The sequence below is a fragment of the Callospermophilus lateralis genome, chromosome 10 (genome assembly GCF_048772815.1).
Source record: "Callospermophilus lateralis isolate mCalLat2 chromosome 10, mCalLat2.hap1, whole genome shotgun sequence".
Taxonomy (NCBI): domain Eukaryota; kingdom Metazoa; phylum Chordata; class Mammalia; order Rodentia; family Sciuridae; genus Callospermophilus; species Callospermophilus lateralis.
In genome coordinates, this window is record NC_135314.1 from 79785154 (window position 1) to 79800353 (window position 15200).

The window sequence follows — 15200 nt, forward strand, 5'->3', positions numbered from 1 at the left end:
TAAAACATAATTTATAGTTTTCAAGCCAGAAAAACAATATAGGGAGTAAAATTAATGTTAAATATTATTTAAATAAGTTCATAAATATTTTCATTTCAAGACAGTTTATATTTTGACCTATTTTTTTAAAATTGTGATAAAGAACAAAGAATAATGTAATTATTCACCTTTACTGTGTCTCACTTAGCAATAATTCCTTCTATTTTTAGATTCCTTTAAACTTCTTGATTTCATATTCTTCTCAAGTCAGATGAAAGCCTGGAATTGCTTCATGACAAATCAGCTTTGTTTGGAATCGAAGGTCATATTGCAAGAGTTTATATTTACTATGTGAAAGCCTTTCGAAAACGAAAATACTATTTGGGCCAGTAAGTCTGCCCTTTTTTTTCTGATCCCAATCTCACCTTCCAGCTTTTCATCATATCCTCAAACCCCCTTATTTAATGCCAGCAAATCCTGGCCTCTCAAATGTCTTTATGCTTTCTGCTTCCACAGTCATCTTTGATAACATGATTAGACAGAAGATCATAAACTCAGAGTATAAATGTTTCTGAACTGCAGCAGAGGACTGTGCCACGAAGCCTTAATAACAACACTCTTCAGAAGATCAAATCAATAGCTAAGTCAGTAAAGGCCTTGTATATCCCATTCACCTCTATGCACAATAATGCAATGGTCTGAGAAATGCCACCATCCTTTCCTCCTGAATTGTAAAGCAGCACTAGAAGGAAAATAAACAAATAAAAGCATGTTCTTGAAAAAAGCAAAGGTTTTAAAAAATTCTCAATGTCTTAGAACTATAATTTCCATAGCTAAATATTATTTAATCATATCATGTTATACTTAAAGAAAGTATCCTTGTAGTATGTATGTATGCCCAACAGATATAAAACTCTAAACTTAAACTGACATTTCTTATTTAAAAAAATTTTTTTTTAAGGTGATGCAGATAATTGTCAATTTTTATTTAACTCAAAGTAGAAATGCTACAACCTTAATGAGATTATCTTAAATTAATGTTCCAGAGGAGATTATTAGGGATTCATGTCACTTTAGGACTCAGACAAGTGAACAAAAATTGCATTCAACTTTGCATATCATATCCAGTCATTTCTTATATAGTCTTAAAATAATCTTAGATATATAAAGTGAAAGACTATTTGATGTAAATTAGCATTTCCAATGCTAGTCCAATCAACTTCATTTTTAATTCAAATCCTTAACAAGAATTGACATTCAGTAAAATAAATAAATTACAAATTATATGTCTAATATCAATATGCCCAGTATGACAGTTTCACTTAGGAACTTATGAAATAGAATTAAAATAATTATCAAAAATAAATTGATTTGTAAGCCAAAATTATAATAATGCTTGTTAGGTACAATACAGTAACCTATATCCTTGCATTTTGTTTTAAATTTATCATATTTGCCATAATAAAGTTTCTATTTAAACTTGATTGATACTACAAGGATAAGAGTACTTCTCATTTTGTGCTTCTAGAATTTGGATCTAGATGTGCCTTAATATTGGAGAAAGGCATCACTAATTCAAACATTCAGTGATATAATTCTTTATGATACAATACAATAATGAATTATATAAACATGGTACTTATATATCATTCAGTAGATACAGATAATATAGATATATATGAATTTATTCAACTTTAAACCACCTTATTGTGTCTACTGCGTAGAGCTCTCAAATTAATTCAAGCAAATTATGAAAGTATACAAAGCTTCACTGTAATTTTTTTATTTGTGATCTTTATCTGCAAAGTTCCACATAAATCTGTATTTTTTCCATTATTCTTGGTAGCCTAAATTTCAGAATGGATGTGTCAATTCTGTCCTAACAATAGGTATACTGGACTACAGAAAATAAACAACAGCTTGAAAGGGGTCTTAAATAATGTGTAACAGACCTCCATTATTTTGGGCTTGGCAGACAGGAAATATTAATACAAAGTAAGAGCACCACTGATTGGAAGAGAGAGGAAGAAAGGGAGGGAGGAAGGAAGGGGAGAATAGAGGAAAAAAGAAAGGAAAAACTCACAACAGCCCATAGGAGAAACATCTGAGCTTCAATTCTCAGTCTAGGGTTGGTCACTACTGTAGGCCCCAGAAAAGGAAGCTCCGTTTTTAGTAATTTAGTGCCCAGTCATAAAATGACAGATGACAGTACTTTCTAAGGCCTTCCAGATCTATAATACTGAAACCCTCCCTGAAAGGAGCTTTCTTGTTTCATAGATGAGGATAAACAGTGCAGGGAGCAGCTCCACCAGAAGCTAAACCTTTACTCAGGAGAGTCCACGCTCAGTGCCACAGAAACATTCCCATCAACCAGTTTCCTACCCTTTATTACACAGACGAGGTTGAAATACACCTCTTTTATCTGATAGCCAGGTTAAACAGGCAAATAAACAATTAGTAAAAACTGTTAACATAGAGAAGAGAGCTGTTAACTCACTGAAAACCCAGACATAGGACATTTCTGCTATACTTCGGAGGATCAATAAAATGCCATTGCAGAAAAAAGGAAGAAAAGGGCACTGAGCAGCTAAATAAAATATGAAAAAAAAAGGGACAGGAAAAGCACAGAAAAGTTTCAAAAATAATAAAAATAGAATAGCACACAGAATTATCCAAGGCTAGGAAAAGAACAGAACAGGGCCCAATTGTGAAGTCACTTGAATACTATTGGGAATAATCATTTTTAATATACATACCAATAAAGAAAAATACTAGAATAATTATCTGAAATAAAACACACTAAAAGAGTATAATTAGGATGTAGACAGTAAGCAACCTTAGAACTTCAAAGATCCTAGATATAGAATTATAAGTGTACGAAGCCATTCTTAGACATCCAGCTCTGATAAATCTTCAAATAACTTTAGTTGTATTTAAGACCAAATAAGAACCACCCCGTGAACCTAGTCCAGATATCCTGACTACAGAATTGTAAGCAAATAATTTGTACAGAACATAGGATGCTGTCACAAAAAAAAAAAAAGTTTAAAAATGGGTCTCTATGTTAATCTCCAGGATATATAAAAAAAATTCAACACCAGAAAATAAATAACCTAATCAATAAATGTGCTAAGGAACTGAACAGACATTTCACAGAAGAAATACAATAGATCAACAACTATATGAAAAAAAGTTTAACATCTCCAGGAATTAGAGAAATGCATATCAAAACTAAGATTTCATCTCACTCAAGTCAGAATGGCAATTATCAAGAACATGAGCAACAATAAATGTTGGCTAGGATGTGGGGGAGAAGGTAAACTCATACATTGCTCATGGGACTACAAATAGTTGCAACCATATAGAAAGCAGAAGGAGATTCCTCAAAAAACTTGAAATGGAACCTCCATTTGACTCAATTATCCCACTCCTTGGTTTATACCCAAAAGACTTAAAATCAGCATACTATACTGATGCAGCCACATCTATGTTTTTAGAAGCTCAATTCACAATAGCTAAACTATGGAACCAACCTATATGACGTTCAACAGATGAACGGATAAAGAAAATATGGTATATATACACAATAGAATATTACAAAGCCTTAAGAATGAAATTATGGCATTTGTTGGTAAATGGATGGAGCTGGAGAATATCATGCTAAGTGAAGTAAGCCAATCCCAAAATACCAAAGGCCAAATGTTTTCTCTGATATGTTGATGCTAATTCACAATAAGGGGAATGGTGTGGTTAGGGCAAAATAGAGGTACTTTGGATTATGTAGAGAGGGAGTGAAGGGAGAAGGCGGGGGTATAGATGTAGGAAGTATAGTAGAATGAATAAGATATCATTACTATACGTACATATATAATTACTTGACCGGCATGATTCTACAACACGTACAACCAGAAGAATGAGAAATTACACTCCATTTATGCATTCTAACGTCATGAGTAAGTAATTAGAACAAATAAAAAAATTAGTCTCTGCATCCACTCAAATTCCCTTTTCTTTGCTAACAGCATGTCCTTATATTTAATTAAAACCATATGTGGTTATTTTCAGTCTTACAAAATAACAAATAGATACAAAAACTTATTTCAAACTTAGTAAGCCATGGACATAAAATTCAAGTTCAATCCTTATAGTTTCTGGCATATAGTACAAGAAGATGATGAACATTTATACTATCCCAACTCCCTCATATTTCTGAAACCAGGTAAATAAGAATAAAGATAACAAGACATAAAAATAGACATGCAGAAGCACTGGACAATCTGAGTATGTTTATCATTTGTCCAAAATCACCTTTGCCAGACAATAAAGAAATATTAGGGCATATACAAAGAATAAAATTTCACACAACAAGCATGTCAAGTAAAAAGATATCTAGTCATCATGGTTGGTTACTTTAATCCTGTGGTCTATGCCATAAAAATACAAATATAGTAAAAGCTAATCACATAAATCCTTGGATTATTGAACAATTTTTTAAATATTTTTAAAATTTGATTATTTTTATTAATCAAAGCCTGTAACTTCTATGTACTTTAAAATGTGGCAAAACAGTATGGTTCCTTAGGTATATTTTATTCCCAGTTCTAATTGCCCTCCCATTCACTGAATAATTTTTCATATGTATAAAATATTTATTGTATTAAAAATATAGCAAAAAGTGTAAAGTATTTTATAAATCTATCCAGGATCATTTATGATTTATTTTTGCTCCATTATAAATCTTTGTTTTAGGTGAGTAAAAATTTTAGGTTCAATCTATATTGATAAATCTGAATGAAATATATTTGAGTGATTAAATAGTGGAAGAAGACTAGTTCATGCTTTATAAAATACACACTACTGACTTTTCATGCCAATATTAATGTTCTCCAACTATAAAACATGAGGATCACTGGAGCCTCTAGCAAACTTTTCAAGAATCAAGAACCCAAACATTTTATGAGTAGATAAATCCTTTGAAAGTTCATATATATTACCCATGACCCTTATATAAAAACAAGTATTTTTTTTCCTTATTTATTTTCTCTAATTTTTTTAATGAATGTGAATATAGCATCAACCAAGATGTCAAAAAATTTAATATGGCACTGCCGGCAAACATCTGTATATAATTTATCTCTGAGAAGGAAATAACTCTAGTATGCTACAGTTTACCAAGAAAATAACTTTTTTTCTATATATGTGTTTTGTTTTTGAGTACTAAATACAAACATAATTGAATAGATGATCTTTATCAAGGGTATATAAAATCTTTATATAGATTCATTAAATTAATAAACCCTCATAAGATATTTCATATAAAATAGGAAAAATGTCTCTCTTTTAAAATTATAGGTCTTTCATTATCTAACCCTGTGTAATGCTAAACTTAACTAGCATTATGCAGTATTAATATATCCTAATACTTGGAACTTATACAAATACTGCTATTTTAATAAATAATTAATGTGTCATGTGGCTGGAAAGTGTACTTAATAATAACAAGGGACAAATTAATTTCTGAAAAGGTCAATACTCAACCTTCAACCTTCAAACACATAACACTTGTATAAACTAGCTTATTTAAAAAAAATAATAAAACATATGAACTACCCCTTTAAGTACACTTAAATACTATTCTTTTATTATAATTCAACATGAAAAATGCAATCATTTTTTAATGGTGTTTCAACATGACAGTGCCTCTAAACCACCAACACCAGGACATCAGGCAAATCCTATTTTGAATCCCCACTGGTTTTTATTACTGTGGTTGATTTTAGTATTCTTTATGAAAGTAGGTGAAAACCACAATACATAGTGTTTAACTCCTTTATCAAAATAAAAATGATATATTTTCCCAGGAAGAAAAAACAGATTATACATTTTTCAAATAGATAATAGGATCCGATTTTTTCTATAATTAGCTATTAGGAGCAGTATCAAACTGTTTACTATTTTCAAATTATTGTAGAACATGTTTACTTTTAAAAAATAATTAAATGCAAAATAAATTATTTAAATGTTCCTTACCATGGCAAGAACCCTCAATTTCTTCATATCCTGTACTGCAGATACACCTTCCAAGAGGAACCAGCCAATCTCCATCTGCTCCACAATATAGTTTAGGAGTATCACGCTCTTCAGCACTCTTCACACAAGAGCCCCGTACTTCGACCAAAGAGGAAGAGTCAACTCTTGGGATGGTATCAGGAAATATGGCCAAGTTTCGAACAGTGAAGGGACACTTTTTGTAGAAAACACGAACGGAGACCAGGGCAATGCATGCCCCAATGTCTTGAAATGCCAGATAAAATCCCTTTCTTTCTATAGGCCCCACTTCACGAATTTCGGTGTTGAGTTTGAGGATGCGATCACCTAAATCCATCTGGGTAAAACTCTCATCAGCAGCAATTGTGTCAATCTTTATATACTGGCTTGGCTTGAATTTAATTGCATGGGACTCATCTGATTCCATATAATACAGATTAAAGGTTTCTTTGCAAGTCCCCAAGACCCAAGGGATGCTGTTACAATCCCTTAGTGTGAACTTCATTTCCACATAAATTTTCTGAGCTGCATCACGTGAGATCCAGTTTGTTCGAAGCCAGTTGTTTTGGTTTGGCTCCATTACATTGCATACCTGGTAAGTATGAATAGGCCTATTGTGTTCATCCATTTCAGTGATGGCATCCCACTGTGAAAAGAAAAAAAATTAAGTAATTATAAAATGATAATGGTGAAACGGAAACTTCCAAATGTATTAACAAAAAGTGAATTGAAAGGATACAAATGAAGCTGTTCAAAGCAATAGTGCAACAGCATTTTAATCATGAGCCTCTGGTTGAAAGGATGGTTTCTGCAATTGACCATCCCTGTATGAATCTTGCCTTCTTACATATTAACTGTATGACCTACAGCAACTTTATTTAATATCTCTAATTTCCTTAAGTGTAAAATTAAACTTAATATTACCCATTTTATAGGACTGTTATAAAGTATATACTACTTAAATACATAAAGAGCAGTTTAATTATTTCCTGTAACACTAAAAGAACACAAAGAAGCATTCATTATCTGATTAAAAAAAAAAAGAAAAGAAAACAATGAGACCCACGATATATGCTCTCTGTTTTCCCCATCTGTCCTCATATCCAATTTGCCCCACATCACATCATGATGTTTTTTACAGTATTCAGTAAAATATTTACATGGTTCTTTGGGGGGATGTTTACATGGAGAAAAGGGTCAGAAAAATCACACAAGAAATATGAAACTACTCAAAGACAGTATATAATGATACTTAAAGTTGTGCATTATCCTTGATGTCAAATTTGTGAAAAAAAAATTGTTTCTTCGATCATTGACAGAAAAAAGATGAGGAGGAAGAGGAGGAAGAAAGGAAGAAAGAGAAATAAAGAAATTAGAATTGGACTCAATACCAAAGCAATTGATAAATTTCATCTTACCCAAGAAGAGAGAAAATACTTTACATTAGATTTCTAAATTTGAATTTGATTTCCTAAAATAAGAAAATAAATTCAAGATTGGTACAACTGTAAAAGAATATGAAATTTACTAACATATCTGGAAATTGGGACCTGAGGCAAGAATATAAGTTTGAGGCCTTACATACAAAGTGTATAAATATTTTTAAATAGTAAATCATACTTAAAATAAGATGAAAATTTAAATTTTTATATTCTTACTTTGTAAAGACAACTTCCTAACAACCTCAGATGCCAGGTCAATGAAAAATACTTGTATTCTTTAGAATAGCAAGGGAAGTATGTGGTGGTCCACAGAGGGCTAGCCTCTAACTTAAGTCAGTCCTACTGCTGTTCCATTCCTTGACTCTAGCTCCATACCAATCCATGAGGGCTTCACCATGTACATATGGTGGCCTATAAGCCTTCAGGTACAAGCTGTGCCCCTTTCCTGCTACCCAAAGCTGCCAACTTTGGTCTTCCATTTAGCTTGAGATGAGCAGAACAATGCACAGTATTTCCATTGGAGGATGGACCTCAAAAGGACATGGAGTTCCTGAGGGAAACCCTGAGCTTGAAAAAGAAATTATGGGGTCTTGACTATCTGTGGTCTTATGAAAGAGGAAAGCATAGGATTTATGTGGCAAATCTCCTCATCCCTCAAGGTTAGAGCTTCATGAAGAGGAGTGAGGCCAGAGGAGAGAAAGGGCAAGATCATGAAAAGCTCTAGACACAGAGCATGGCCTTCCTTTTCTGGGTCTAAAGATGACAGGAAGATAAAGAATACCCCAATTTGGAATTTGAAAATATTATAATTATTCTTTTTTAACATGCAGAGTTAAATATAATATTTAAGGAACCCAGTAGGTTCTACCTCACTATTAGTCAGTTAATGTAAACATTTACTTCAAAACACTTTTAACTTCATAAAATATACTGGGAATCTTACAGGTCATGTGTTAATAATTAATGAATTTATTGTATGTGTCAAGTTCCATAAAAGTGTGAAAATGAGGATACAAGGCTTGTTCTCAGTGGAAATATTATTATATCTTTAAAATTAAAAAATAAGAAAATGTAACTGATAGCATAGGTTTGTTTATAAGTAACAATGGAATGGGATATATAATAAACATAGTATGTGCTCAAATTAGAACTTATTCATGAATTGGAGTGATTTGGAAGGATTGGCAATGAAGAAGGCACTTGACATGCACCTTAAAGACTAAAACAATTCAGTAAGGCAGAGGGGAAGATGTTGAAGCTAATGTATAAAACTAATCTACATGCCTACACTCTGAGAAAACTTTAAGGTTGTACCACAGATATCTAATGGATTAAATTTCAAAATTTCATTCAAAACAAATATATAATTCATTTTCTATGTGTATAGATAAAGGTAGAAATTAGAGAAACATACAAATCAAACCACCATTAATTCTGTCATTAATTTGACAATTTGCTTCAGCTGCATTGCAGTCACTGAACCCAAAATATTCTAATTCCTTAATCTCCTGATACTTATTTTTTTTCAAATATGTTTTATGTTGGAATAAAATAGTATACCCATTGGCTATAATTTGGATCTGAAATATCTCCACCATGTTAAAGACTTGATTGCTAATCTGTAGCACTTTGGGGAGACTGGCCTAATAGAAGGAAATTAGATCACTCGGAGAGTGTTCTGAAAGGAGTTATTGGTTATACACACACACACACACACACACACACACACACATCCTCTCTTTTCCCTTCATGACTGCCATGAGGTGAGAAGCTCCTCTGCCACATGCTCATTCCATTATGTACTGTGCTGCCACAGACCCAAGGGCAATGATGTCAAGTGATCATGAACTGAAACCTCTGAAATAGTGAGCCAAAGTAAAACTTTCCTTCTTATAATTGGATTATCTCAGGTATTTGTCACAGTGAAAAAAAAAATCTAACACACCATTATATAAAAATTTGCTAAGATACAATGTAGAAAAAAACTTAGTAAAGCAAACCATACATTTGCAAATCATTTCTGTTTTTATGGCCAACATAGGTAGAACAGAGATTCTTTTGTCTTGATTTTTTAAGCCCTTTCTTTAGATCAAGTTGTGGATAGATGAATTACGAAGCGATAGAAAAGGTTGAAAACTTCAAGTTTCATGATCAGTAAGAAGTTTTGCTTAAGCAAGAATTAGGTATAGTCCAAAGGACTATTTCTTTGGGCTACATGTTCATCTTGGATGTAATGACCTCTGAGGAAACTATACACTGAGTTTATACTCATTAAAGCTTTATACTCATTAAAGTAGCATAGAAAGGGCTGGGATGTAGCTCACTGGCAAAGCATTTGTCTTGTATTCACAAAGCCCTGGGTTCCACCCCCAGTTCCAAAAAAGACAAAAAAAAAAAAAAAAAAGTAGTAGTAGTAGTAGTAGCACAGATTTTCATACCTTAATGGTATTCATTTTCATGATATCAGTAAGGAATCCAAGGCTCCCAAGTTAAAGTAATTGCTCATTGCTGTACTTGTACTGACCATGAACTAGAACCAAGGCTTCTGGCTTGATTTTCCATAGTCTATGATGTTTTGGCATCTTATAAAGCTTGCTGGAGAGAGTTGAGCAGATGAAAAAATTTCCTTCCCAGGGCTAGATAATTCTTAGAGATTGCAAAGGGCTGACCTGAAGTGAATCTTTTATATGCCAAACAACCAACCCCAAGTCTAAATCCCCAAACACCCACTTATCTAACTCTCACACAGGCAGCCAATATTCCAATATTCCTCTTGTTCTAAATCATCCTAGGCTGGGTATGAGGCATTTAGAGACCACTCTTAAAGTACAAATCCCACAGGAATTATTTAAACTAACCATGCTGAAGTGCCTACTCTGCAGTACCTTACCTTGGAAATCTCATTAAAGACTTCTGGCCTGGAGTTTTGCCATCTACCATCTGACCAAAACCTCTATTGTCTTTCATGGCATGTACAGACTCCCTCTATGGGACTCATGAGAAAGAAATGTACAGACTCCCTCTGTGGGACTCATGAGTATATAAATCTTCCAAAGCCATATTACTTTTCCTGCTATAGACACCACAACTATATCATAACATATCCAACCGTAACTATATCATAACATATTCAACATGCACATTCTTAAAATAAATAGTCATATGACTCTTAAAACATTCTTTCCCAGAAAATCTCTGAAGGAAAACTCATTCTTGCTAAAGCAACAGTTTTCATTAAGCAAGATAGTTCACATGACAAAACTTGCACTCATCATCTATAATTCATATATCCACTCCTGTACCCAAAGAAAGCAACTCATAAAGAACTGCAAAAAAAAAATTCTTTGTTCTACTTACACAGGCTGTAAGAACGAACATAGTTTACAAGATACTCTACTATGAAGAAGCTTCAGTGACTTGGTTTTTTGGTTTTCTGAGCTTTTTTTGTACATTATACATTGGCTTATTGCTTTTATATTATGATACTGTTAGTCTTACATGAAAAATATGAAAAAAAATAAGAGCAAAAAGAATTCATGAAGGAGGAATCGGTATATTTTGCTTCAGTGCCTGCTATATAAAAGCAAACAGCTGATGGAATTGACCAATATAATAGCAGAACTAATGAGATGTTTGATTATTTTCATCCTATATTTTCAACATTTAGGCGGTTCATGTATATTTAAACATTTCACAGCTGGAAAATAAGTATATTTGTTTTACTAGGGGTAACAGCATTTACCCACTGGATACATACGACAGGGCATTTATCTTAGTGCTGAGCTCTGCCATTCCCATCTCAATTGAATATTTCTTAGAAGTGACAGGAGTACAGAGTTCTAAATAGTCTGTAGTGCATTTATATCTGAGCGCTCTCTTTAAAAAAAAAATCTCTACCCACATATGAAGTTTTTGTTTCCATAACAAGTCAAATAAACTAGGCAAAAAACTGAATTACTTTTGAGAATAGAAAGTTAGAACAAGAAAATTAATATTTAAAGCAGAAATATCATTGAAGAATCAGACTGCTTTCTTTTCTCACAGATATTAAAATAAGTCAAACACATAGCCTTTGTAGGGAAGGAATGTTCAGATAATAAATTGATAAACTGACCATATATCCAAGTCCTCATATAAATGTCTCAAATGTATATCTTGCACCTTTTGAAAAATATTTAGAATGCAACAGGAATATAAATTTTATTCCATAGTAAACTTTGAAATTTTAAGATAAAAGCAGATAATTTCTCAAAATGAAATGAACTACTGCAAAGCTAATTAAATTTTCAAAGAAAGTGAAAGTCCTGAAAACTCACTTAAAGAACTAGCAAAGAAAAAGATCAATCACCCTCAGACTAATAGGTTTACCTCTGTATCCCTAGAAATACATGGTAGGGAGGAAAGTCATGCCCTGACTATCTGAGGACCACACACAGCTGAAGGGCTTGCCGATTCAAGGGGAATAAAAATAAAAATCTGTAAAAAGTAATGTTATATGCACTGATAGGAAGGAATGAGACAGAAAGCACTCCAAAAACATTGGAGAAAGACATTGCTGTACAGAAGTACTTTGGTCTTTACCTCTGCCTCCTAAAGAATAAATATTCAAATGTAGATCAAAACTTTTTCCTCCCTCTCCACTCTGTGCTTTAATAAAATTATTGATTCCTGAATTTATGTCTGCCGCAAACTGTAACAGATTCCAACTCATGCCAAAATGGAAAAAAAAAAAGTTTGTGGAGAAATGTTTTTTTTTCTTATCTTTTTATTCCTCAAAATGTGGTTGTGATAAACATATAAAAGGGAAGCCATGCAGAGGAAAGACTACAACAAAGCACCATTTCAAAGATATGACTCCAAAAAAGTAAATGACCTTTCAAGTTGTCTAGTATTACTGGCAGATGATTAATTAATAATGCAATAAAAGCAAATTATTCATTTTCCCCAATGAGCACTAATCTAAAGATAGGTTAAAATAAAACGAAACCAAAATCCTGATGAATCTTTAATTCCTTGTCAGGTTCCCTATGTAATTTGTTCCACAGTGTTTTGAGTCTATGACTTCACTAATTAGTCCCACAGATAACCAAGTTTATTAGAAAAAGGAGCAAGAGGGAAGTAAACCATCAAATTCATCCTAAGAAAAAGAATGGTTCAGAATGAAGAGAAGCTTTCATTTGGTAAAATGACGTCTATCTGATGTGTTCAGAACATTCTTCCTGCCCCTTGCATAAGAAAAATAAACTATAGTTATTGAACACACAGGGAGCTCATTATGTAACTCTGTGGTGGCTTAATTTTTTAAAGCATATACATCTAATATTTTCTATCAATGAAAAGCTTCTTAAAGGGCCTTCTTATTCTAATATGATATTTTCCTCACAACCACTTAAAAATTCACTTTGAGTCAATATACTGACATAAACTTAGAAAATTAGTGCCCTGAATTCTGCTGCTAGGCATGTAGTTAATAACATAAATCTGTTTTTGCAGCAGAAAAGCGAAGGCTCTGCATTTAAATGATAACTAGTTTCAGAGAATAAAATGAGAAGCAAAATGTATCATGTGCAGATACATTTCTATTTCACTTTGGGCAAACATAAAACTTTTTTATTAGTACTACAAAGATATTTAATTTGAAAAGATATGAATTCGCTGGTATCTAGAAGACAACTGCTGAGACTGAGTAAGTTTTACAAATAAATTTATTACTTTTTGTGGATTATTCCTATTAATAGAACCAAAATATTATAGCAATGAGGATAATTTCCACTAAGAAAAAAAGATCATCCCATTAAAAACATCAAATATTCATGAAGATTAAATGTCTGATAATAGAGTCCACCTTCTATATGTCCAAAGATCTTAACTGGCATTATCAGAAGTCAAGAATTTACTGAACAAATGAATAAAAATTCTGCAAATACCATCTTTGAATATTTACAGCAATACTACAGTAAAGAGATGTCAAATATTCATCTAAATTATTCTGCCTTAATATTCAACAATACCTGAGGACCATGCTAGGTTTCATGGGACTTCAGAAATATAGAAAGCACAGAATAATTATCTCACAAGCCACATTTAATTTAATTCTTGAACTTATATACATTAGCATTTGTATGAAGCGTTTTATCCTGGTTTTAGAGATGAAGGAACTGACCTGAAGAACGAATTAACTCACTTGAGATTTTAAAGAAAACACAAGACTAAACATCAAATGTATCTGAAAATTTATGCTGACCCATATGAAAGCTTTAAATTAAAATAAGTGTATGTAGAATGCTAGTTCTACAAAAGTAGAGACTTTGTGTTGTTCATCAATGCATCCCCATTACCAAGGGAATATTTACAAAGCTCACAGTAGGTTCTTAGTATTTGTTGAATATTCAGGTGAATAGCACGAGACTTGAATTCTAAATTAATTCTCAATGCATCTACTAATGTTGAGACTTATTGTTTCTTAGGTCAAGATTCTAAATATCATACGTGTAAAGAAATATGTAAGCTTTTAGCACTGTCCCAAACCAGAAATGTTATTTTAAAGATATCAGAATAATGTAGCTGATTATAGATAATTCAGATGCCATGCCTTAGCTGAAGCCTAGAAACAACAAATGGCTTTTGGGGCATTATGCTAATGCACAAGATTTTTAGTAGAAGAAAATTCAAGTTTAGAACTCTCCCTCTTTATATATCATATGTGTATGTGTGTATGTGTGTGTGTGTGTGTGTGTGTGTGTGTGTGTGTGTGTGTGTGTTTTCAAAATGGAGATAAGCAAAGAAGGAGGACAGAAAAATTATTTTAGGAACATATGTTTGCATTGGGAGAGATAGTGACCCGAGCAGGCCATATGCAATCAAGGCTGCTTGGCAAGTACCCTTTAATTGAGCAGGATTTTAATAAAAAAAGGACTACTTATAGATTCTGTCAAATCATCCATCTTTGCTCTAACATTTAATTAAGTCCATCGTCCACAGCTGTAACTGTAATTAATTTTATATTTTAAGTAAAAGGTACAGTATTTAAATATATTAATTTATGAATTGTTAATTCTTGCAAATATCAAGTATAAAATACTCAAACTGTACATATTAATGCAAATTGTGAGATACAAGTGTGATGTTCTATGCATGTTATAGAAGAAAATGATTACTAAAAGAGAAAATATTTAAATATATTAAATGCTGCTGAAAGGTGTAGTAAAATAAAGAGCTCAATGTATACTGCAATTATTAACAGAGAAGTTACTGGTGGTCAAGACAAGAAAACATTTGATTAAATGTTGCTATGGCATTCATCTTCATGCAGAAATCTGGAGAAGAGCTATTTCATATTGCAGACACATAATGAGTAAAATAATTAGTAGAGAATCTTTCAGGGTAAGATTATGATTCTCTATAAACCTTATTTGGTCAAATTTTGGCCCACTAATGTTGCCTTAACACTTCACAATTATATTTTTTTCTTGTTATTTTAAATACCTTAGATCTTCACAATTATATTAAAATTGAAACTTTAAGACTTCAGTCCCACTGGAATGACTTCTGGTAGGACAACCTTGTTCAACATTAGAATTCTACATATGAACTCTTTTTGTGATCACCTCAAACACAACAGAACGGTCAAATGGTAAAAGAGCATCAATAATAAATAAAATAAAGCAAATGAGGATTTGCATAGAGCAGTGATGATAAGGAGGCACTGAACTGTCATTCAGAGGGGTATGT

General features: G+C 32.5%; 1 protein-coding gene across 1 annotated transcript in view; it reads right to left on the reverse strand.

The window, feature by feature from the left end:
• Positions 1-15200, reverse strand: part of Epha6 (EPH receptor A6) — a 785836-nt gene that overhangs the window by 639142 nt on the left and 131494 nt on the right. The window contains exon 3 of the mRNA XM_076868894.2: positions 6010-6673. Coding sequence (XP_076725009.1) covers positions 6010-6673 — 664 coding nt within the window. The remainder of the gene's footprint in view (positions 1-6009; positions 6674-15200) is intronic.